The sequence below is a fragment of the Felis catus genome, chromosome D4 (genome assembly GCF_018350175.1).
Source record: "Felis catus isolate Fca126 chromosome D4, F.catus_Fca126_mat1.0, whole genome shotgun sequence".
Taxonomy (NCBI): Eukaryota; Metazoa; Chordata; class Mammalia; order Carnivora; family Felidae; genus Felis; species Felis catus.
The window spans coordinates 62,214,935-62,241,070 of record NC_058380.1 but is presented as its reverse complement, the minus strand read 5'-3'; the positions used below and the strand labels follow the sequence as shown (position 1 = coordinate 62,241,070).

The 26,136-nt window shown below is 38.8% G+C and overlaps 2 protein-coding genes across 7 annotated transcripts in view; one reads left to right on the top strand and one right to left on the bottom strand.

Annotated features, from left to right (window-relative positions):
* INVS (inversin) overlaps positions 1-11,247 on the bottom strand; it is a 156,328-nt gene extending 145,081 nt beyond the window's left edge. For 5 of the 6 annotated variants that reach the window (XM_003995663.6, XM_006939320.4, XM_045043038.1 and 2 more), the window contains exons 1-2: positions 11,109-11,247; positions 8,216-8,345 (exon numbers count right to left, since the gene is read on the bottom strand). In XM_003995663.6, coding sequence (XP_003995712.2) covers positions 8,216-8,321 — 106 coding nt within the window. In that variant the 5' untranslated portion in view covers positions 8,322-8,345; positions 11,109-11,247. Of the gene's footprint in view, positions 1-8,215; positions 8,346-11,108 lie in introns of those variants that run through there. The other variant, XM_006939316.4, reaches the window with a different exon arrangement.
* Positions 11,248-11,413: 166 nt separating this feature from the next.
* ERP44 (endoplasmic reticulum protein 44) overlaps positions 11,414-26,136 on the top strand; it is a 95,056-nt gene continuing 80,333 nt past the window's right edge. Inside the window, exon 1 of the mRNA XM_011288533.4 lies at positions 11,414-11,722. Within this exon, the coding sequence (XP_011286835.3) occupies positions 11,429-11,722 (294 nt within the window). The 5' untranslated portion in view covers positions 11,414-11,428. The remainder of the gene's footprint in view (positions 11,723-26,136) is intronic.

The window sequence follows — 26,136 nt, the reverse complement described above, 5'->3', positions numbered from 1 at the left end:
ATTACATTTTGAGATCACTTGAGATTTTATAAAATATTATCACATATTATCTCATTATAGTTGTGGTATCTTAAAATAGCATTTAAACTCATTGCTATTTTTTTTTAAATTTTTTTTTTTAATGTTTATTTATTTTTGAGACAGAGACAGAGCATGAGCAGGGAAGGGTCAGAGAGAGAGGGAGACACAGAATGTGAAGCAGGCTCCAGGCTCTGAGCTGTCAGCACAGAGCCCGACGCGGGGCTCGAACTCACGGACTGTGAGATCATGACCTGAGCCGAAGTCGGATGCTTAACCGACTGAGCCACCCAGGCGCCCCTAAACTCATTGCTATTTTGAGGGGCGCCTGGGTGGCGCAGTCGGTTGAGCGTCCGACTTCAGCCAGGTCACGATCTCGCGGTCCGTGAGTTCGAGCCCCGCGTCGGGCTCTGGGCTGGCTCAGAGCCTGGAGCCTGTTTCCGATTCTGTGTCTCCCTCTCTCTCTGCCCCTCCCCCGTTCATGCTCTGTCTCTCTCTGTCCCAAAAATAAATAAACGTTGAAAAAAAAATTAAAAAAAAAAAAGAAAAACTCATTGCTATTTTGAAATTATACTTGTTAGATCTTCCATTAGACCTTGCTATTTAACGTATCAATAAAATATGATTGTAGGTATACTGCAATATCATAATTTTAAAATAGTTTGATAACTGTACTTCAACATAGCTACTTTACTTTGGATCCCTATATACCATGCGTAAGCTCTTAAAAACATATTTTTGAGAAGGGGTACATAAGCTTTACCAGATTGCCAGAAAGGTTAGGAAAAGTCCTATTTAGATAACCATTCAGTTCGTCAGTCAAGGTTTAGACCTAATCAGCTCTTCCTGTCTTGTGTTTCTCATTCTCTCTGTATCCATATATATGAATGTGCATGTGTACACAGAGATATCTCCACGCCTGGAGGATCCATAGTTTAGTAGTTAAAAGCATGAGCTTTGGAATCAGACTTCCAGGCTCTAATCTAAGTTCTGCTACTTACAGACAAGTCACTAAATCTCTCTACACCTCGGTTTCCTCACCTATAAAAGGAAGGTAATAAGAGTATTCAAAACTCTGTAGTGTTTTGCTGTTAAATGAGTTAATGAGTTGCAAAACACTTATATAGTGTCTGGCACATAGAACATGACTTTATGAAATGCTGGCTAATTTTATTACTATTATGAGTATGAGTACATACAAATGTAGGCTGATACACACACACACACACACACACACACACACACACACACACACACATACGAGCTAACATTCATAAAACATTTAGTGACCCTAAAGTTTAAGGTCAAGGTTGAGGTAAAGTAAGATGTTAACTTGAAATAATGTCACTGGTCTGCTACTTATGAGTCTCCTTGCCATACTAAACTACTGAGCTCTTTTGGGATGAGCACTGGGTGTTGTATGGAAACCAATTTGACAATAAATTTCATATATTAAAAATAAAATAAAATAAAATGCCCAATTTAAACAGGTCAAAAAAAAATAAACTACTGTGCTGGGAGAGGTCATAGTCAAAAAGAGAAAATAACTCAAGAGGTTTACACTTGTTTAGACCATGGATGGGGCATCAAAAGTTGTGGTATAATCAGAATGGTGTTGCCTTGTCACTTGACCACTCAAACAACCCCAAACGCTATTAGCAGTGATGGTTCGATCAATCATTACGCACTATGCATATCTACAAATTATTCCGTTCAGTCTTCACAAAGAAAACAGTACTATTCTTCATTGCATTTAGTAATTTTTCATTTTGAGACATTTCTAAAACCATGTAAGCCTGGATCATTTTACTGTTAAGTCCAACCTGAGAAAATAATAACAGTAACAAGGTCTTTTTATTGTCTACTATGTGTCAAGTATGATGCTGGATTTTCTTTTTTTTTTTTTTGAGACATACTCAGCATATATCATTATGTTAGTTTCAGGTCGACTATATAATAATTTAATATTTGTATCTACTGCAAAATGATCACCACAGTGAGTCTAGTTAACATCTGTCACCACATAGTTACAAGTTTTTCTTGTGATGAGAACTTTTAAGATCTACTCTCTTAAAAACTTTCTTTTTTTCCTCTCAGAAATTTTCAAATAAATGATACAGTATTATTAACTATAGTTACCCTTGATGTTTTACAGTCATTACCCCATTGAACGCTCACATAAAGCATTATGGTCTATGGTTTTCAGATGAGGATATTGAGGCTCAAAAAGATTAAGTGGCTTACCCAAGGTAATACAGCGAAGAAATGACAAAGCCAGAACTCAAAACTCAGATTTATGTGACTCTAAAATCCACATCTTTTCTACAATACTACATTGTACAGTATTAATATGAATCTACTAAATTTTATTATCAACTATATCACTGGTATTCATCCAAATTATCTGAATTTAACGTTAAGAGAAAAAGCTACATATCTACAAATGACAACCATAATACATAAGGATTTTGCTATGTATGTTTATGCGTTTGGGGCCCAAGATTGAGCCCTAAATCATCTGAATCGAGGACATAATGTTATGTTAAGACATTAATCCGTTGTATTAGGTTAAACACTAAAAATCGCTTCTAAAATGATGTCTCATTCAGAGAAAGCCTCCTCAGTCCTTCTCCAGAACAATGGACAGCATAGAAAGTGTTCGATTTAATTAGTTGTGTATGTAGAAAGAGATGCTCATCTGTTTCCATGGAGTCGAACACATCACTGACATACTTCTCCATGGAAACAGAGAAGGGAAAACAGAAAATGCTAAAGTGAATGAGTTTAGTGAGCAGTTGGTGAGCAAAGATTCAAGAAAAAAAATTATTCATCTGTAGTACTATATTATGAGTTTAGGAAAGAGAAAAAGCAGCTATTCAGAGATCGTCAAAATGCACTAAATAAAAGAATACATAAGATACACTGAAATGTAAGATGAAACAGTTATTACTTTGATAGAGATACACAAATATTGGGAAATGCCAGGAGCACAGGTATGACGGTCTTTTCACAGAAGACATGACAGCAGAATTCTGAAAAGATGAGCAGTGTTAACAGCTCAAACTTGGTAATGAAGCAAGATGATAGAACACAGAAGGAACTCATTTATAAAATAAATTTATCAGCTCTATGCTGGTTTCACAGAATTTTGTCCTGCTTTGTTTTTAAGGACTTTTTTTTCTTTGGGATTTAAAGTTATAAGAATATTTCAAGTTTTGTTATGCAACACTTAGTTAATTTGTATGACTGAGTCTGTATAACCATTTTTAATTTATAAAACACTGTGTGTTTTGTTTCCTTTGAGTGTTATTTTTCATTAAAATAATAAAGAGTTCCTTTTATTTTATTTTTAAATTTTCTTTAATGTTTTATTTAATTTTGAGACAGGGAGAGACAGCATGAACAGGGGAGGGTCAGAGAGAGGGAGACACAGAATCTGAAACAGGCTCCAGGCTCTGAGCTGTCAGCACAGAGCCCAACACGGGGCTCGAACTCACGGACTGCGAGATCATGACCTGACCCGAAGTTGGCTGCTTAACCGACTGAGCCACCCAGGCGCCCCAAGAGTTCCTTTTATAAGACATTTTTTTCTTGAGGTATTCTGAGTTACAAAAAAAAATTTCCAATGGAATTTTATCCTAACCTGCCTCTCAAATCAGTTTAATTTAATTCAATTTGATTCAACTTGATTCACCATTAATCCTGGCCCTCAAAATGATTATAGGCCTCTTAGGAGGAAAGGTACTTAAAAGAATGATTGTAACATTTATTCACTCCTTCAACAAATATATCTCATGTCTCTATTATGTGTCCAGAACCGTGCTGGGTTTTGCAAATAAAGTGATGGATTAAACAGACACAGTCTATACTCACGGAGGCTACTAGCTTATGGGAGAGAGATATTAAGATAGTCATATGTATAAATACACAAGTTCAATGAAGAAAACCCTGCAGAGTTCTAAGAGAGAACACAACAAAAAAATTTCACTGAGACTGGATGTTGAGGGCAGGCCTCTTTGAAGAAATGACCTAAAATCTGAGGACTGAAGGATGAGTAAGAGTTGGTCAGATAGAAAGTGGGGAGAACAGTATTTCCAGCAAAAGCCGTGAGACAGAAAAGGGCTTGGTGGGTTTGGGAAAATGAAAGAGAGCAAGTTTTTCTCGGAACAGAGTGGATAAAGGTGAAGCTGGAGAGGGAAAGAGGAACAGGTGCACTTTTAAGTTTTATTCCACGTATAATGGGAAGCAAAGAATTTTGAGCATGAAAATGACAAAACTGTATACATAACTTTCAGTACAAGAAAACATGGAACACTTAAAAAAAGTTCAAAAAGGCAAAACCAGACTATAGTGTTTAAGATCTATACCTAGGTGGTACAATTACAATGTAATTATTATTGTAAAAGTCAAGAAAGCAAATTACTCCAAGGAGTAGGGTAGAAGGTATTAGGGGTTTCTAGGGGAACAATGTTCTCTGTCTCTTGACCTAATGGCAGTTACATAGATGTTTGCTTATATTTATTTATTAACATTACATGTAAGTTGCATGTACTTCTCTCTATATATACTTCTTTTTATTTATTTGTTTTTAAAAAAATTTTTTTAATGTTTATTTATTTTTGAGACAGAGACAGAGCATGAATAGGGGAGGGGCAGAGAGAGAGGGAGACACAGAATCTGAAACAGGCTCCAGGCTCTGAGCTGTCAGCACAGAGCCTGATGCGGGGCTTGAATTCACGGACCGTGAGATCATGACCTGAGCTGAAGTCGGACGCTTAACAGATCAAGCCACCTAGGCGCCCCTATATATACTTCTAAATAAGTATGTTTTGTCTTCTTTTAATAAAAGAGTGGATTGAGGTAATGAAGTGGAGTGCAGATAGCTCAAGAAGCTTGGTTTTGGTGACTGAGAGTGACAGTTGTCACCCCTCACCCATATCCATTCTCTGATTATTTTCTTTCCTAAGAATTGAGCACTCTGAGCTTTAGCTGGGCATGATGTCATCAAAGGAGAGATACCTTAGCCTCCTTTGTCTGGTGTGGCTCCGTGTCTAAGTCCAGTCCGCCTCCTAAGTGACAAATGGCTTTTCTGAACTCTCTCCACCCCTGCTGGCTGGGCTATGGCTACAACAGAAGTATCTGCCTTTGACCCAAGATGGAAGCCACATGTTGACGAGACAGCCACATCCTAGCAGCCTCCCTGGATGGTTTTGTGAAGTGGAAGTGTCTATCCACCACAGACTGCCCACTTATCTTTGTACTATGATGAGAATAAAATATTCTTCTATCTTTCTTAAGTAACTGCCAGAGCAGTTCAGGCTATGACTGATACAGCTATGAGGGAAGTCGAGAGATATGGAGAGCTAGGGCAGCTCCTCGAGGGGGTGAAGGAATAGGGAAAGGATTAAAAAAAATTTTTTTTTAATGTTTACCACTTATTTTTAAGAGAGAGAGAGAGAGTGTGTGAGCAAGTGGGGGGGGGGGCAGAGAGAGAGGGAGACACAGAATCTGAAGCAGGCTCCAGCATCTATCAGCACAGAGCCTGATGCAGGGCTCGAACTCACCAACCGTGAGATCATGACCTGAGCCAAAGTTGGATGCTTAACCGACTGAGCCAATCAGGCTCCCTGGGAAGGGATTTTTAAGTAATGGAGACATTAGAGCATGTTTACATGTTGATGGGAAGAATATAGAAGAAAATATTGAAGGGGTGGTAATTAGAAGTTTATACACAAAATGGAGCAAGGTCCCTGAGAAGATAGGAAGGGATGGAATACAGAACATATGTGGATGAACTGACCTTTGACAGAAGGGGATATTTGGTCTGTTTGAGAGAAGAGAAGAGAAGAGAAAAGAGAAGATAAAAGAGAAGAGAAGAGAGAGAAAAAAGAAGAGAAAAGAAGATGGATGCAGATGTAGGTTGATTTCTAGATATGCTGGAAGGTGAGGGAGTTCCTTCTTAAAGCTCATTTTTTTTTTCCAACGTTTATTTATTTTTGGGACAGAGAGAGACAGAGCATGAACGGGGGAGGGGCAGAGAGAGAGGGAGACACAGAATCGGAAACAGGCTCCAGGCTCTGAGCCATCAGCCCAGATCCTGACGCGGGGCTCGAACTCACGGAGCGCGAGATCGTGACCTGGCTGAAGTTGGACGCTTAACCGACTGCGCCACCCAGGCGCCCCTTAAAGCTCATTTTCTGTAGGGAACATAAAGCATTGGATGAGAGCGGTGGGAGGGAGGATTAGTGGCCAGAGATTTCAGGAGACTGAGAAGGTATGAAACACTCTTTACGGAGAAATGTGGTATAATGAGTAGAAAGTGTTGGGTGCCTATCTGAGGTAGGTAACCACATTAGGGTGCTACCAATCTTTGTGACCGGTTGAATTGTTCGGGGGTTGGCATTAGGTCCATTTATAGCTGGGGTTGCAACAGCCAGGTGCAACAGAAGGTGAGGAGAAAAGACAATTTTTCTTAGGTACAAATTTGAACAGTAGACTATGGGATCAGGGCTCAATGGCAGGAGGGGGAAAGACAAAAGGAGATAGATGGTTGAAACTGCAGAAGATAATGGACTGCAAGTCTTAATGACTTGAAAAACTATTGTTCTCAGTAGTGGGTGAACTGGAAGTAAGCGTTTTAATTGAATGGTGGAATGTTTGAATGAGTGGCTCAGAGGCAGTGGAAGATGTCTCATTCCAGGAAATAACTGTAGATGCGGTAACTGACATGAGGCTGAGGTATTAGGAGGGAACGTCTCTGATAGAAAAGAGAAGCCTGCACAGGGTATGTAGTAAAAGAATTTTGTCTTTATTTTTTATTTTTTTTAATTTTTTTTTCAACGTTTATTTATTTTTGGGACAGAGAGAGACAGAGCATGAACGGGGGAGGGGCAGAGAGAGAGGGAGACACAGAATCGGAAACAGGCTCCAGGCTCCGAGCCATCAGCCCAGAGCCCGATGCGGGGCTCGAACTCACGGACCAAGAGATCGTGACCTGGCTGAAGTCGGACGCTTAACCGACTGCGCCACCCAGGCGCCCCAGAATTTTGTCTTTAAAGATAAGTAGGAGTGTAGTAGAAAAGAGAATGAGGAGGAAGAAAAGAGGAGACAGATAAAATTCATGGCATTTAGGGAATGGAACCCCTAGTCAGGGGTTAGGGTGCATGGATAGAAGTTTTTCGAGAAACTGGAAAGGTAGGGCAAAAATAAATTCTGAAGGAACCTGTATGGAAATTGAAGTAGTGTGAACTTTATTTTACAGTCCAAGTCGTCAATCACGTCACTAGACACTGGTGTGTGAAAAGATTTAAAAAATATACATTTGGGGGCACCTGGGTTGCTCAGTCGGTTAAGCATCCGACTTTGGCTCAGGTCATGATCTCACAGTTTGTGGGTTCGAGCCCCGCATGGGGCTCTGTGCTGACAGCTCAGAGCCTGGAGCCTGCTTTGGATTCTGTGTCTCCCTCTCTCTCTGCCCCTCTCCCGCTCGGTCTCTGTCTCTCAAAAATAAATTAAAATGTTAATTAAAACATTTTTTTAATATTAAAAAAATTTTAATATTAAAAAAATTTTTAATATACATTTTTATTTATTTTTTTTAAATAAATACATGACTTCTGATTAGGTGGAAATGAGGTTTTTACAATATCTGAAAAATCCTTACCCATTCTTGCCCCTGAATACTCTCTCTCTCTCCTACTCACCTTGCTCTCTCCCTCTAGCATTTTTATATGGACCTCTATGTATATGATAGGGAGAACATTGAATCTATTTCAATCAATTGACTCAATGATAGGGAGAACACTTAATCAATTTTAAGTCATTACAATTTACGTTATTTGCAAGCTTTAGTACTTTGGGTATATACTAAATTTTGAAGATCATTATCCACTATCTCATTCTAGATCTCTGTTATTATAAAGATGAATTAATTCTCTTGGCACTTTTGAGTACATATCCAGATTTAGTGTCAAACATACAGATATTTCTCAAGTACTTTTTACCTAATCCTAAACTTTTTTTTTTTTTTTTAAGTTTTAGGACTTAATTACTTTCTTGTTCAAGTTCTGGTATGAAATATAAATAATGATACATTGCCATTAAAATGTATAAGTACACTGCAACTAAGACTAAGATTAACACACTCCCCTAGGACAGAGTTACTTTTAAAGGTTCTGTATTTATGGGGACCACTTACCTATGATGAGCCTGTGAAGAGCACCCTTATCTCCATTAATGGCAGCAGCATGAACTTGGGATGCTAATGAGGAGCCAGTAAAGAACAAGTTCTCTGACCTGTTCATAGTCTTCTCCACAACTGGAGCACCCTGAAACAATGATTTAAACCATGAGTATATGCAGGAAACATTTCTGAAAGCTGTCTCATCCGTCCTGAGTGGGTATGTTATAAATATGGCTGAATCGAAATAGTTGACTAAGATTCAAAAAGCCTGCAATCCTGGTCCTAGAATTGCCACAATGTTGGCCAAATAAATGACCCTTTGTACGAGATGGTCATCTGGAAAATGAGAAGGATGGATGCTTCCAAGACCCTTCTCAGGGGCTACCCGAGGAAAAAAAAAGGGGGGGCTCAGTATTTAACCTTAGGCACAGGGCTCAAAAGCCACAGTGACTTTTGTTGTGATTCCACATAATAATAAACATCAGATTTGATATTGGGATTAAAGGTGATGATCAAGCCACAAAATGGGTATGATGTGAATTTATTGTCAGGTCAGAATCAACTAGATCTAAGTGCTAAATTAGAAGGCACTTAGTTCTTTCTCTCATGCTGCCGAAAGGGACAATTTTTATTTGTCCTCGCCTTCTGCCCATCAAGGAAATATACCTAGCTTGAGATCTCCACCTCAGGATTTTACTTGGAAAAACCACATCATTAGGATCAACCATATTTCATTTAGAAAAATTTTGTTCTGGCTGGTAACCCGATATGTTTTGCTAGAACCGTCTAGAAACTCAGTAGCTGCATAGAAAAATAGTGAGTTCTCTAGCATAAGACTGTTGAAACAGAGGCTAGATTATGTCAGAAATACAGCATGAAGAATTCAAGGACAAAGGGGTAGTTGCATCTATGATTTTAAACTTCCTTCCTAAATGTAAGATGCTATATCAAAGTTCCCCAGTTGAATGCCTGCAAGGACCAGGAAAGTAAATAGTGTAAGACCCAGCGGGAGTCATGGTGAGCATGGGAAACTGGAGCATACACGCCTATCTACAGAAAGCAGCTGCTAATCATCCATTTAATAGCTGCCAAAGGGGCAGACAAACCCTCTTCTGATTTCACCAAAGTGTCACTCCAATCTCTGTGACTCCTAAGGATCCGGGAGTTTTGTAGGAGAAATTTATCACTACTGATGAGCTAGTACTTGCATTGTCATTGACAAGGATTATTGGTTCAAATTCTGCCTCAAAGTGAAAGTGTTTTCTTAATTTTGGTAAAGGTCAGCTCTTCATGTCTTTATTTTGCTGACAATTTGAGTTAACATGCTGGCAGAAAATATGGGCTTTGTGAGACACTTCTGTCATGTCTGTCATGTCGAAAGACCACTGTCATAGACAGGATTATATTAAAATGACTTGAAAGAAGCTACAAAATGGATGGAGGCGGGAACACAGTAAAAGAGGAATTGCACTTGGGCTCTAGGCCTGATTCTGTTAATAATAAATAGCATCTCCTTAGGCTACCTCAGCTCTCTGATTTCCTGTAAAATACGAACAATGAAAAAGGTAGACTGTTGATCCATTCAATAAGTTGAGTGCTATGTACTAGGCACTGCTCTGAACTCTAACACGTATCATTTTAGATTCTAAGTGATCACTTTTAGGCATATCAGAATCACACACACAGACAAGCCTCTTCATATGCCTTTTGAAAAATACACTGTTTAGATCTCAGTTAAATATATTTTTTATAGATTTCACCTCGTAATTGTTAGCACTTATCATAGTAACAGGTACATAGCTGGGGTTCAGTCAGTGTTTGTCGAATGAAAAGTCATAGGCTGGGTGCTAAGTCCAGAGGGTGAGCGGGATCAAAGTTTAATTTCTTGGACTAAAGAGGTTATACTCATGAGCGTCTGATCTTTTTTTAATTCCTCATTTCTCTTTTGTCAGACAGGTAGGGAGTGGTATAAGGATAAGAACACAGGACTAGGAGAGAGGAGACCTAACTAAAAGTCTTGGCTCTGCCACCATCTAATAATGTCACCCTGGGAAAAGCATTCTCTAGGGTCCTTTTTTAGTTACACACACACACACACACACACACACACACGTTTAGTACTCATGTCTTTTGTAAATAATTTTTATAAATGAACATCAAAACTACTTTGTCAGTTATAATGTACAGGTATCATTAACTAATTATAAAACCAGCCAGTGTAATAAATCCTTCTAATAATATAACTGTACAAGACTAGTGGTGCTGCAGTCACAAGCAAAGACTCATTTTGATCAGGACTAAAGGGTTGGTGTTTTGGCAAGTTCTCAGAGATGGTGACATTTGAGATGGCATTCCAGATAGAGAAGGGGCTGAGGCCATTCCAAGGCAAAGGAAAGCTGGAGTACAGGCAAGGAGTAGGAAGAACCACAAAAAAGCAGAATGCCTCCCAGGTACTTAGTACTGATTGTGTAGCTATCAGGTGGGACACGGGGACCTGGCTTGGTATTTACAGGTGAGGCTGGGGAGCTAACTTGGGCCAGGTTAAGATCCTGAACGGCTCGGCTGACGAAATTCGTAACTGTCCTGTAGGTAGGGATCCATGCATTAGTAGCGATCACAGTTACGCTTTTCAGTTTACAACGTGCTTTCCCATTTTGTCCCGGATCTACTCCTTCTACGAGCCCACAGACAATTAGAGATGCGGCATCCACTCATTCAACGGAGGCCCTGATAGGCGGCTCCGACTTTATAATGCAGTAATTAGCGCAGAAAGAAAAGGCAGCAGGCGAGGAGGCTAGTGATGAAAGATCAGGCCAGAGCCGAGGCCAGGAGGGCCTTGAGCTTGAGGTAGGGGCCAAGGCGATGCAGATCGATCGGAGCTTCCCCAGCCAGGCCCCTTCCTACTCACCCTCGCCTCCTCCAGGACTCACGTCCCGGGGGCGGCTCCAGGAGGCACGACCCGCAGTGGGCCGCCCCTCCCGCCAGGACAGTACACTACAGCCGACTGGGACAGACCCCACCGCGCTGAAACTAGCAGAACCCCTCCGAAGGCCGCCCGAGGCGTTCCCTCGCACTGCCCTCTGGGAATTGTAGTTCCCATCCTCTAAAAACAGAGGTTCGCCGCCCTCGGCTCTTTGTATCCCACAGGGCCCCGCGCGCGGAGAACTCGGTGGACCTAGGCGGAGAGTCTGATGGGAAAGAAGTTCTGGATGCCCAGTGACGTGCTCGATGAGAGTGGTGCAGGACTACATTTCCCAATATGCTCCGAGGTGGGCAGGACCCGGAAGTGAGGGTGTGCGAGGCCTCTCTGGAAGTTGTCCCGGGTGTTCGCCGCTGGAGCTCCGGGTCCAGAGGACGAGGAGCAGCTGCCGGGACGATCGTCCGCTGCCGCCGGCTCCCGGAGCCCAGCCCTTTCCTAACCCAACCCAACCCTGCCCAGTCCCAGCCGCGGACCCCGACGTTACCATGAATCCTGCCGTCTTCCTATCATTACCCGACCTTAGATGCTCCCTGCTGCTCCTGGTGAGTGAAGGAATGACAGACCCTTCGACAGACGCTCGGGCGGCCTCCCGCCCTAGCTAAGGGGGAACACCGCTGCCCCCACCCTTGCCTTCCTATCTTTTCCTCTGGTGGCGAAGAGTGCACCTTCCCCCGTTGTCTTCACTCTCCGCATGCGTCTTTACGCTTCCCAGGCCCGGGGTACCCGAGGCCTGAGAAACCACATTCGGAGGTTGGGTTCTGTAAATTGGAGAGTTAGCAGTGGGGGAAGGATACGTGGGAGGGTCACGGGCGAGGAGCTCTCCCTTCCCCCAGACTAACGGAGGTTGTTTCAGTCTCGAGGGCTTTTGGACCTGGTGGTAGGTGGAATCGAAGAGGACGGGGTTTGGGGGGGGGGGGTGGGGAAGACCTACTGTTCCCTCCCGTCCCCTCTTGGGAAGGCCGACAGGTGCTGGGGTCGTGTGAATCTCACACTAAGAGTCCTGAAACGGTGCCCGGGTAGGCAGAGCCCTCTGTTGTGGCTTGATGCGATTGGTTGGGAACCCGGAACTGGAGGCAGATTTGGAGTCTTCCAGGAGAATAAATGTTTGAAGGGTGGAGGCAGTGATTATCTGAAAACCTCAGCTCAAGGCCTCCCTCAGATTTTGTCACACACACCCCCACCCCGAAATTTAAGCAGAAGTCTTTTTCAGTGCTCCTAGTTTGAGAATGACCAGGTTTTCTGCATACATTTGCACTCATTCCTAAACTCTCCCTCACCTGCTTGGCTCCATCCCATCGTGTAAAGGAATCTTTCCCCAGTCCGTCTTTCTCCAAAGTACATCTTGAATGTGCAACCTGAGTAATACAGGCTGCAAGTCAAATAGAGACAGAAGTGAAAGCGGACTCCATATGGCAAAATGACGTGCCTTTCATCGAGCCGTTATTACAATACAGTATTTGAAAATACTTTAATTGTAGATTTTTAAAAAGCCGAATTTAAGATAAACATTAAATCAAAAATCACTTTTTTTTTCTTTAGCAACTTAAAAAGCATAATTAAGTGACTCAGAGGCGTATAGCTGGTTCCTGGCAAAACTGGGACCTGAAGCAGGTCTCTTGACTTACAGTGCTTACTCCACCATATCACGTTACATTTTTAATATTTGTATTTGAAGTTCACTTAATTTCTCTTTCCTCTCCCTGTTTTTTCTTTCTGATTTAAAATTCATATTCAAAAGCCATATATTTGGATCTCTTCAGAGAAAAAGCACTATGAAAATCTAAAGGGGATGTTAAAGTACTTTTGAGAACTAAAAGTTGAATATAAACATGTAATATTAAATGATGAAGTGTCTTATTGCCACTTCTTACACAGCAGTGAGTGACTTCTGTATAGAGGACAATATTCTGTATAGAGCTTTTTTTAAAATATGAAATTTATTGTCAAATTTCCATTTGTTCATACAACACCCAGTGGTCATCCCAACAGGTGCCCTCCTCAATGCCCATCACCCACCCCTCATCAACCCTCAGTTTATTCTCAGTTTTTAAGAGTCTCTTAGGATTTGGCTCCCTCCTTCTCTAACTTTTTTTTTTTCCTTCCCCTCCCCCGTGGTCTTCTGTTAAGTTTCTCAGGATCCACATAAGAGTGATAACATATGGTATCTGTCCTTCCTTGTATGACTTATTTCACTTAGCATAACACTCTCCAGTTCCATCCACATTGCTACAAAAGGCCATATTTCTGTATAGAGCTATTTTTGATAATTTCATTATACACTGTGCTTCTCTTTTTCCTTCTAGAAATACTGGATTAAAGCTCATTGTTACTAGAGATTGCTCTCCTAGATACTAACCTTTTCCCTATTCATAAAATGCCTGAATTATGAGTTGTCTGCTAGAAATTACTCTTAGGCTACTAAAAAAAACAAGAAACAAACAAAGACCAAAAAGATACAAGTCTTAAGACATTAGAAAGAAAAGTTGAAATACTGAATAGGAAGATTACATCAGATGCACTTTCCTGGAATGTTATGTTTGGTTGTAGGACTAAGTTTAAGAAGGAGAAAGTATTTAATTTGAAGTAATTCCTGCTTTTAATGTAAAATCTCCAAGTCCTATTAAGTATAAAAAGACTTTTTTTCCCCTAATAATACTAAAGTCTAGTTAACATTTTGTATATTTAAGTAAATGTAGAGAAATAGAAACTTAGAAGACATTTTGGAGAATACCTGGAAAATTAATGCGCCAGAAAATAAAGCCCAAGAAAAGGCTTAATAAAACTAGAATTACAAGTCAAGCTAGATTCAGTTTGAACACAGTGTTTACCAAATAGTTTTAATAATCACATACTAGTTAGCAAATATTTATAAAACATCTGTTTAATCACTGCTTGAGTTACTTATCTAACTGGTAGTTCTGTTCTAGTGATGGAACCTGCTTACTCAGCATCCCACCTGTCTAAAAATATGTCCTTTATCTTCCCCAGTGTACTTTCTTCCTCTTCCCTCCAACTTCCCCTCTCAGACTTCAAGTTATTCCCTCCCACATACAGTCATTGAATATCCAAGTTCTCACCTAGCTGAGGTCATCATTTTTCCCTCAAATAGCCTGCCCTAAAAAGCTGTATGTTCCCTTACTACAATATTTTTTTTTTAAGGAAACTATGTACTTCAGCCCTAAAGAACTAGATCTGTTCAGATTTAGTGGTGTTCATAAGGTAATAGCTGAAACATAAATCTAAACTTAAAAAAATTTTTTTTTAATATTTATTTTTGACACACACACACACACACACACACACACACACACACACACACACACACACACACACACACACACACACACACACACACACACACACACACACACAGTGTGAGTGGGGAGGGGCAGAGAGAGAGAGGGAGACACAGAATCCGAAGCAGGCTCCAGGCTCTGAGCTGTCAGCACAGAGCCCAGTGCCCTGAGATCATGTCCTGGGCCGAAGTCAGATGCTCAACCGACTGAGCCACCCAGGTGACCCTTATAATCCTAAACTTCTGTAGAAAAATATTTTTCTTTTCCCTGATCTCAAAAACATTTTGGAACATCATCACTGTATGCCTAAAAAGCCTTTCTTGGATGGGTAACTTAAAACATAAGCTCAGTGTGATAACTTTTTTCCTGGGCTTTCAGACGTATTTTGCATTTGTATTTATATATTATATATACAACTTTTTAAACATATGTGTATATTTAAAATCGAGGTCTTAGAGAATGAATTCTTCCCCCCACCCAGGGTTGCTTTAGGAAATCCCCCCATTGCCTTTAAATTATTTTTAAACTCCACTGAATTTGCAGGATGCCTTAGACAAAGTGAGGTATTCTAGATGCACCGATTTGGGACAAATCAGAAGAGAAATTTGAGTCACCTGGAAAATGCAGTGAGCGCTTCATCCTCCTGATATCTTCTCTATCCCTCACTGTTTATTTTGTTTCTGTTATGGTTTAGATTGATCCACTTGGTGTGTATTTATAACTTTAGTTCTGAACTGTATGTAATCTGTGCCCCTGTAACTGTTCATCATATTTTGTGGATGATTTGAATGCTGGAGATAGCAATGATTATCTGCTGCAGACCCATGTATATAATATCTGGATTGGGAAATTGCTTCCAGGTGTGTGTGCTTTTAAGGCGCTCTACTCGAATCAGAGAAAAGCACCTGGCCAGATATAGCATGGCATCATGTTTTCACTTTGTTATGTGACAGTCATTACATAGCAGCTCACAGGATATTATTTCATTTGTCATTCTAGTAAAAAAGTCAGTACCTTTTTTCTGCTTATCTTTCTGTCTGGGATGGATGTATTCAGGACTGAAAGTGATTATTTTCCCCTTAATTATTTCTTAGCAGTTGTTCTTGCTGCATTGGTTGTGTATGAGTTCTGGAAAGGTGAAATAAGAGAAATAAGACTAAATTGGGATGAAGTTGTTTGGTTTATTCTAAGTAGCCTCGTCTGTGGTTCAGAGATTTGGAACACTCCAGTGGCTTTATTGAAGATGTTTTCTCTTGAGTTTCTTGATGATTGTGTTTATAGATCATAAGTTCTTACCAGTTCTAATTGCATCGTGCCTGGACATGAAGGCTTTTGACATTGTTCCTGGTTTGTTCAATAGGTATAGGAAGCCAGGAAAAAAAATATTTTTAAGTTTATTGATTTTGAGAGAGAGGCAGAGAGCAAGTCAGGGAGGGACAGAGAGAGGGAGAGAGAGAATCCCAAGCAGACTGTGTTGACAGAACCCCCAGTGACCATGAAATCATGACTTGAATCAAAATCAAGAATTGGATGCTTTACTGACTGGGCCATCCAGGCACCCCAAGAAAAATTTGTTTAAGTTAGAAAGCTAAGTAAATCAGAGAGCTAAGTAAACATTTGTTTAATTATAAGTAATAATTTATAATTTATATATAATAAATAATTGTAATTTATAAGTACCTTAAAAATAGGTACAGTAGAATTCAGAGATGTCATTATTGCCGTTAATACCAATAATAAATACAGATTACAGTCTTCAAGAAGAGTACTTTGGGTACTTGTAGTTTCATTCATAACTAGGTGAGTTATTTATTTGGTTGATATTACTTGCTCTAGATTAGTGGTTTACAAAACCTGGTTGCTGGTTAGAATCACCTGGGGCAGTTTTAATAAAATAATGCCTGGCCCTTTACCCCACCAGTTATATCTGTGGGACTCAAACATTGTTTTGTTAAAGAAAAAAATGTCCCTGGTGATTTTTTTTTCTTTAGTATGTCTTTTTAAAAGATAAGAACTAGGGGTGCCTGGGTGGCGCAGTCGGTTAAGCATCCGACTTCAGCCAGGTCACAATCTCGCGGTCCGTGAGTTCGAGCCCCGCGTCGGGCTCAGGGCTGATGGCTCAGAGCCTGGAGCCTGTTTCCGATTCTGTGTCTCCCTCTCTCTCTGCCCCTCCCCCATTCATGCTGTCTCTCTCTGTCCCAAAAATAAATAAACGTTGAAAAAAATAATAAAAAAAAAAATAAAAGATAAGAACTAAACAACGAAACAAAACCCAGAATAACATTATCAATCTGGAAAAATAAACAGAAATTTCTTTGTATCATAAAATATATAGTCAATGTTCAGATTTTCCTGATTGCTTCAAAAAATTTTTTAAAACAAATTGAAAGCAGGAGCCAAATAAAGTCCATACATGGCAATTGGTTCATGTGTCTCTTAAAAAAATTTTACATATCTTTATGTTCTCTCCTCATTTTTTTCCTTGTAATTTATTGTTGAGGAAACTGGATCCTTTGTCCTGCAGAATTTCCCATATTCAGATACTGCTAATATCCTTGTGCGTGGTTTTATGTTTCTCTATTCCTTGTGTTTCCTATAAATTTGTAATTTATGTGGTACCAGCCACCAACTCTGTTTAGTTAAATTCATTTGTTTCATTTAGCTTTCATTTTTTTAGCTTCTAAAAACCTACCTTCTAGTGTATAATTATGTAAAATTTACTGCTTCCAAAAACCAAACCTATAAAGCAAACTATATTTGGACAAATCTAGCTTCTATTCCTGTCTGTATGCTTCTCTCTCTCCTGATATAAGAAACCTTTAAAAATTTTTCAATTTTTAATTGCTTTTTTTTTAAGAGTAGGCAGTCTGAGTCTATGTGTATATGTTTCTCCCTCCCCTTTGATAAATCATAGCATATACTTTACTTTTTTTTCCCTTTTAAACTTAAAAGTGGATGTAAGTGTTGAATCACTAAACTATACACCTGAAACTAATACATACTACACTGTATGTTAACTAACTGGAATTTAATAATAAAAAAAAAAAGTGTATCCTAGAGATCAGGATAGAGATATCCCTTATTTCTTTTTAAACTTACTGTTCCACTTGGTAGATGTGCCACATCCACTCTTGTTTCCATTCTTCTGTTGTAACAAATAGTTCTGCAAAGATTAGTTGGTACATACATATTTTTGCTAGTGTATCTTTGGGGTAGACTCCTGTAATTAAGTCGCTAAGGCCCACAGTAGATGTATATGTAACTTTGTAGCTGTTGCTAGATTCTGTGAAATTCCTCTCCACAGGAGTTTTGCCAGTTTGTGGTCTCACCAGCAGTGTAACAGAATTTCCCTGTATCCTTGTCAACAGAGGTATGATGTTGACAGATTGGGTGTTTGTCCGTCTGATGGGTGAGAAATGGTATCTCAATGCATTTCAATTTGATTCTCCTTCAATGTGTGTGACTGAGCTTTTTTTATGGGTAAAGTCCATTTGCATTCAAGTTCTTAACTCATGATTTCCTTAGGTGATTCTATGATGCAGCTAGAATGAGAGGCACTGGAAAGTACTACCCTCTCTGAATTCAGTAATATTTGTGATGGGTTAAAACTTGAAAAGCCTTGGGGAAGATTTCTGATTGCTGCAGTTATTGAAAACTTTTTCTATACTGTAAACCATGATTTTTAATAGCTTTATGATAATTTAGCTTTTAGATGCACTATAATTTACTTCATCTTTTGTGAAGACATTTGGATCTTGGTTATTTCCAATTTTTCACAGAAAAATATGTCCAAAAGATACATATATGATGTTTACTGCATATCTCCAAATACATCCTCAGGATACTTTTCTAGAATTCTATTTCTTGGGTCATATGGCATGCCTGTTCTTTGGCATTTCTGATACATTGTACCAAATTGTCCTTTCAGGGAGTTGTTTACTCTTCCTCTAGTAAATCAGAATGGAAATACTCACAAGATATAGTCTAGGAATAATGGAACGTGGTATTCCTTTGTCTATTCATTTAATGTCTGTTCAAAAGGTAGCAGAGTGCAAAGAATTCTGGACTTCATGTCAGGGCATTTATGTACAAGTTCTGTCTCTTCCATGTACTTAACATCGTAATCTTGGATAAATCACCTAACTAGATTTTTTAGTGTATAAGGTAGGGACATTGGAATCAGTGATTCAAGGATTCTTTAGTCTCTTTTGTTTTTCAGAAAGGAGTTCAACTCCCCTAATTAGTATACTTACAATGTAATTGGATATCTTCTCAAAAAATCTACCTTTTCACCAGGTTGCGGGCCTGTACCTCCTCTCATCCAGTGCAAGGAAAAGCATGCTTTGGTCACAACTTTTCTGGTTTTGACCATTGCTGTGCTCCATTTCATTTAACCAAGGAAGTGATTACAAAGTTTGATTTTTCATAGCATTTATTGATCTTTAGCCTACACTTGATTCCATAGAGAGGAACTATCTGTGGCCCAGGCTGCAGGAACTTTATGGCATTGGTATTATTCTTTCCTTGCTTCCTGTCATTTGAATGCCTTTTGCTATCTGCTGTGGAAGAGAAAAATATAACTCAGATGCATATCATGCTTCCAAGAAATTTATAATTCAGTTGGGAAGAGAAGATGTGTATGTAAATAATTAAAATTCCAAAAGGAAAGTGATAGGTGCCTGTAAGGTATTTGTAGAAGTGGTTCATAGATCTCCTACCCAGAAGTGTGGTTGTAAGGCTAGGCATCTACATCAACTGGGAGTTTCTTCCAATGCCCCCACCCCTGGCTGAATCAATCTGCACTTTAACAGTGTACCCAGCTGATTCATATATGACCATTAAAGTCTGAGAAGTACAGCTGTAGATGTTTGAAAAAAAAAATGACTTCTCATTGGAAGAATCCGAGAAGTCTTCTTGAAAGATAAGTATGGCCTTGAAGAGTGAAATTGATGGGCTGATTTTCAGTCCTGAATACAATGAATAAAAAGGGTTGTGCCTTTGAATAACTTAATAGATCTTTTACATGAATACCTGTGGTGGTGTTTATTTGTTTGTTTTTGTTTTTAAGAAGTCTTGCTGTCTCGCTGACATGGCCAGATGTCAGAATTGGCCCTCAAGAAGTTGGCAAACCCTTTGGCCAGTTTCCTTTAAAACAGCTCATTATTACCTTAGCCAAAGTAAAAATCATGGTCTTCAGTGGATTCTCACTGCATTCCAATTACTCCATTCAAGAGGGAAGGAAAATGCCACTTTGGAAAAGTTTCTTCTGTATTGCTGTGATTCTCAGGTCTTGGTTATGTTACTGTAAAGATTGAACTCAAATTCTAACTGCTTTGATTCCCTCAGTGATACTGTGGTGAAGATCTCTATGATTCCTCCAGACCTGTGATTTTCTCATTATGCAAAACCTTGAGAATTACATTTAACTCTAGGTCATCCGAGTTTGTAGACATGAAAATTGCTAATATAACAGAGAGAAGAGATGAAAGAGAAGAAGGGAGTCATCTTGGACAAGCATTCTAGTAGTATATTGAGCTAAAGAAGACTGTTGAATGAATAGAGTATGAATACCTTTTCATTTCTTCCTTAAAATTATCATAGTCTAGTAGTGGGAAATTTGGTGATTGGATTTAAGAGGTTTTAGGAAAAGTTCTTTAGGAATCAGAAGAGTTTTTGACCCTGGAAGAAAGGAATTGGATATCTCTCTTATTTCTGTGGTATATTGTACCGTTAGTGTCTTGCTTGCTTCAGTAGGCGAGAAGGGATGTAAGAACCATGAGTGGATCACATGCAGTAATAATGACTGAAGGTATAGTTGTCTAGAGTTTTGCTGTAGATTTAAGTTCATCAAAATTAAGTAAAATATAAATTCCATTCCTCAGCTGTGGTGGTTCTGTTTCAAGTGCACAAAAGACAGAAGTGACTAGTGGCTACTCTGTGGAACAGTGCAGATAATTGAATGTTTCCATTGTTGCAGAAAGTGCTATTGGATAGTGCTGTTCAGGTCTTGTTGCTGTCCACCTCAGAAATCAAGACGGATTGAGATAAAGAATGAGGAAAATGTCTCAAATAGTGTTTCACAGCTTGTGAGCAACATACGTCTTGCCTGGAGAGCGACAGTGGTAACCTGGAAAATGTCAGTAATCTTATCAGTGAGCACAGATTTGGCTTTTGGTTGCTTGCTAACAGATTTCAGTTAAAGTAAAAAGTAAGAGTTTATGTGTTAGGATTGATTATTTCACTAGTTCGCAGTCGCTTGGGGCAAGTCATTTTTTTTCTTGATGCCTTAGTTTTTCAACTGAATATTGAGTAGGATTGAATAGCCCGTTCTGGGAATCTAATGGGCATTCTGATGGACTCTAACTGTGATTTTGGAATTTGAGGGCTTGCAGTTTGAGGGCTGTGGTAAAATCCCTTTTGAGGGCTACCTTTTAGAAATCCCTTTTGAGGCCTGTAAAAAGTTGGCCTGTTGATACGTTTTGTTTGTTTCAGGTATCAGAAGGATACCCTTGCCAGGAGCCTAATGTTCTAATTTGATTAAATCCACAAATTAGTGTGTATCTCTTTCTGCCTGTTTCAGAATGGCCAGAAATTATATGAACTCATGAAGATGGACTAATATTTAATACTTATATTAAAAGGAGTTAAAATTTGTCAGTCCTTTGGACAAGATACTCTCATGTTTACATGCCTATTTTTGAGCTGTTTTGTTGTATTTGAAGGTTTGGAAAATGTAGAGGGGAAATGCCAACGTTTAAAAAATTAACACCACATTGAAGTCTATCTCTTTGCTTGAAAGAACAGTTTCAAGTGTCAGATAACTTGTGATTTTAGAGTTATCTTGAGAAAAGAAAATTTGGGCATTCTTAGTTCCTTTGACTTTTATTACTATGGTTTTGGCCCAAGTGCAGTAAAATCTTAGCTAGCTGGTGAGAAGCATATACTTTGTAATGATTTCACATCTGAAAGAGCTAGGAAGAAAGAACTACTTTTTTTTTGTAGTCAGCATAATTTTTTATTTTTTTTTTTAAGTTTATTTATTTATTTTTAGAGGGAAGGAGGGAGGTACAGAGAGAGAGGGACAGAGAGAAGCCCAAGGAGACTCCATGCTGTCAGCAGGGAGCCCAGTCCTGCTTGATCTCATGAGTAGAGAACTGCAAGATCATGACCTGAGCCGAAATCAAGAGTTGGATACTTAACCAACTGAGCCACCCAGGTTTCCTATAGTCAAAATATTTTTTTAGAAAACAGCTATTCAAATGGACTCATTCCTTAAGCTTTCTTGATAGCACCAGTTTTTACTAAGAATGGATACTGATTCTAATAGGAAGTCTCACGATCTCACAAGACTCACAAGTAACAAAAGTACCGCAGTGTCGCAAAAATATTTGGTTCTTTTAATTGTCCCTGTGCTCATATCTTCCAGAAATAATTTGAAGAATTTTTCCCTTAATGGTAACTTGAAAGTATATTGGCTAAGGAGAAAGCTTTTAGAAGAATGTTCAGTTTAGGAGTCAGAGACTTGGGCTCAAATCTTGGATCTGCTACTTTATCTTGCCTATTAACTTCTAAGGAATAATATAGGTATTATGTCTGACTCATAGGAGCTGTTATTATTTACATGTTTTCTATTATGGTTTTATAGAACAAAAAGTAGAAAGTATCACATTCTTTTATTATTAGATCTCACTTTCTAGTATAATACCTTATGCAAGTTGTGCTCAATAATTTTGTTAAGCGTATGGAAAAAGGTAGAGCTAGGGTAGTAAGGAAGCTCATGAATGCATAGAGGACTTGTAGTTGGTAAGCTTCATGAAGGTGAGCCTTGACCTAGGTGAGGGAGTTAGTCATTTGGATTTTTTTTTTAATGGTTTTATTTATTTTTGAGAGAGAGAGTGAGAGAGAGACAGACAGACAGAGATAGAGTGTGAGCAGGGGATGGGCAGAGAGAGAGGGAGACACAGAATCCGAAGCAGGCTCCAGGCTCTGAGCTGTCAACACAGAGCCTAACGTGGGGCTTGAACTCGTGAACTGCAAGATCATGACCTGAGCTGAAGTCAGCTGCTTAACCGACTGAGGTACCCAGGTGCTCCAGTCATTTGGATTTCTTGAGGAAGAAAGCAGGGGTAGAGTCCCAAATGTGGGAGTGTCCCAAGCATATCCAAGGACCAGCCAGGAGGACGGCGTGGTGGTCATACTATGCATAAGATATGGTATGTTAGAAGATGAAGTCATGTGGCTAAAACACATTTTGCAAAGTTGTGCTTACTCTTACTGTGTATATTTACTGATTCTTTCTTTCTTTTTTCTGTGCTTTATTTTATTAAAAAAAGAATTGCTGACCTGACCCCAATAAGGTGGAACTTGCTAACAGTGTTGCTGGAAATAGTGATCTCCTCAGCCCTGGCCCAGTTGCTCCTGCTGGGAGTAGCCTAATGTGCCAGTATTTATCCCAGTGGGCCCCCATGCTAAATTAAAAATATTCTCCCTATATGACAGGGTGGGTCACAACCTACAGTTGTAGTAACTTCTAATGTTAAAAGTTTTCCTACCATATTTTTTGATTCCTGAAAGCAGTATGCTGCTTGGTACAGAAAAGTGTAATGAAAATAAAAAGCTCAGATCCTACCCACTGATGGCATTTTAATATATATGTCCTTCCAGTTTCTTCCTTTGCATATTTGGAAGGACTTTTAACAGTAACATGTATGTTTTGAAAAAGTAGGTTTGTGTTGCTCTCTTTTGACCCTGGTGTAGAGTGGTAGAGCACTGTTGATGTGGGACCACAGAAGATGGCCCTGTGTGTGTGCCTCTGCTTGGGTTCACGTAACTTGGAAGTAACTCCTACCTTGACCATTTAACTTTAAGAAGTTATTCAACCTTTCTGAGTTTCCATTTTCTCACCTATCAAAATGGGGATAAAGACCTCTTCTGCAGAGTTCTGAAAAGACAAATAAGACTATTTGTGAATGTGTCCATGGTATATAATAGGCACTCCAACTTTCCTGGTTTCTTTCACATAGTAGGTGCTCAACAAATATTGCTTGATAAGGGAATCCATGAGTGATGAATGATTGAATACATTTCCTTTTTTGGGTAACTTTCAAGTTGTCTGTCCAGTGGTATTAAAATTGTGTGCACTGAAGTAATGAGCTAGCATGACTAGCTTCCAGCTCCTGTGGTCTTCTGATGCTGATAATTACACTGTCATTATTATACTCACAAAAGCGGCTTAAAAGTGTGACTATTAAATGAGTAAGTTATCTGCTTACCTCTTTTTTATAACTGTACTTAGTCTGCATATAAATTCAGTATATAATGAGGATAGCAGTTAATGGAGACAGTTGCATTTTGTTGTACAGGCCATTGGTTTTATAACTGAGGTATTAACTTGAACCCTATTCTGCCACTAGTTTGGAAAGGTCACTTAACCTATTCGAGTCTTCATCATTTAACAAGCGTTTGTATGTAGTGTATACCAGATACTGTAAAGTTTCAGTTCCTCATTTATAGTATATGTGCTGCCGAAGCGAGCACAAGTTCCTCATTTATAAAATAGGAATAATATAATTACTACTTCACCTTCAGAGTTGTTATAATGATGTAAAAGAGATAATATATGGGTTTGTAAATACAGGTTGTTAGACTGAAATATTTTTGAGTGCTTCAAACATGTTTTCTACTTGGTTTCTCTCCCTAGAAGCCTTGATATGCAATGTATATCCCTTTCAGGGAAAGTTGATGAATTATGGAAATAGTTCTAGGGGTGGATTTCCAGGATAACTGACAATACCAGAAGGTAGAGTGACTTTGATGCTGGAAAGACCTAGCCCATTCCCAGCTCTAACCCTTTGTAGCTGTGTGATTGATGTTAAGCAAAGTTCCTTGACTTTCTGATCCTTACATTTTCTATTTTAAAAGTAGGGATGATTATTTTGCAAAGTTGTAAGATATATGGTATATAAAGTACTTTGCATCATGTCTGGCATACAGGCGATATTTTTGTTTTGTAAGGTGATGAATAGAGAGGGAAAGCCTGTCAAGTGGATGGAGTCATTATTATGAAGTGGAGAAAGTACCTTGTAGGAGGACAGCACATGTGCTAATCATCTTTCTGTGCTTGTACTACCTTTTTTTTGACCCTCAGAAATGAGTAAATGGATGACCTTTTTATTCTAAAAGTCTAATTCTAAATATTAGTGGTTTCTTAAAGTACTTATCAACTTGTCTCTTTCCCCTGATGAGTTATGCAGTAGTCTTATCAAAATAGTGACAAATGTAACTGTGATTGATAGAAATAAAAATCTAACCTGATATGCATTTCTGCTTTTAATACAAAAGCAAACAAATTCCTGTAAGTGGTAGAAATGGAAGTGGAGAAACATGCTTTATGCTTTGCGGTTTGAAAGGTATCATTTGCTCCACAAGGAAAGGCATCATTTCTGTTACTTTGTACACTCAAAATCATTAAAAAAATATATCCTTGACTGCTGTAATTGACTAAATATTTGGAAAATGATGATGATTCTTTGGAAATATATAATCTTCTTGTTGAATTCAGTAAGGGAAGAGACGATTATGATAGCATATTTTTGGTCACTGAAAAGATAGAAAAATAAAAATCCTATTTTCTGTAGATGTGGAAGATTCAAATTGCTGGTTATACAGTTTCATTCGTTCCTATAAGCCTAACTTACTTGTATGATAGTTATCCCTTAAATATTGCTTCCAGTGGGAAGTAAAGTTATTTACACATAAGCATGTATAATATCTAATACTCTTAGTAAGTTTTGGCTCAACACTTTTAGTAAGTTATACATATGATGGAAACTGAGGGTATAATAAATATTTTTTAATTTGGATGCTCTGATGAAGGTGTTTGCTGAGAACCAGTGGCATATAAGATAGTGTAGGATGGGTATTTCAACTTGGATCAAGAAAAGCTCATCATATAATATTGCTTTTCCTATCTCATTGATACATCTAAAAATCCTTCCAATTGGGAAGATGAGTACTTGGTTAGAAGAGGAGGGCAAATTGTATTTCCTAGTTCTACAACACTTGCGTAAAGACCTCCTTGATATATACCAGTTATTATCTTGAACAAAAGAGTGATTTAAGGTATATAATAAGATGAACCCTCAAGAAATAGCTTTTAATTCTGAGAAGTATCCAATATTCTGTAGGAAAATAATCAAGAGTGTCAGTCTTTCTCATTTGACTCATGAGGCAAGAGAAACCACCTGACTAGGTATGACTGAAGCAACTGTTATGTTTGATGCCTTAGTGAAAAGTCTTTCTTGCCTCCTTTATTTGGGGAATTTTGATTTATACAGTAGTACTAATTTCCCTGGACCAATTTTAGCTGCTCTAATACAGAAAGGATGGTGATATTTGAGTTAATTAGCAGACAGCATGTCTGTATGAGAAGATTTTCCACGTATCACTTATTTTGGAATATTACTTTGAAGTGCTAAGTTAATACCCTTATTGTAAAGATGGGATAGGAAATATTTTCTTAATGGCTTAAAAGGTACCTTTATTCAGGTTGTTGAAAAGAGTTTGAGCTTAAAGAATGAATGAGGGTGTCTTCAGGGCACATTTTCTTTCTTTTTTTTTAATTAAAATTTTTTTTTTTTTTTTTTTTTTTTTACCATTTA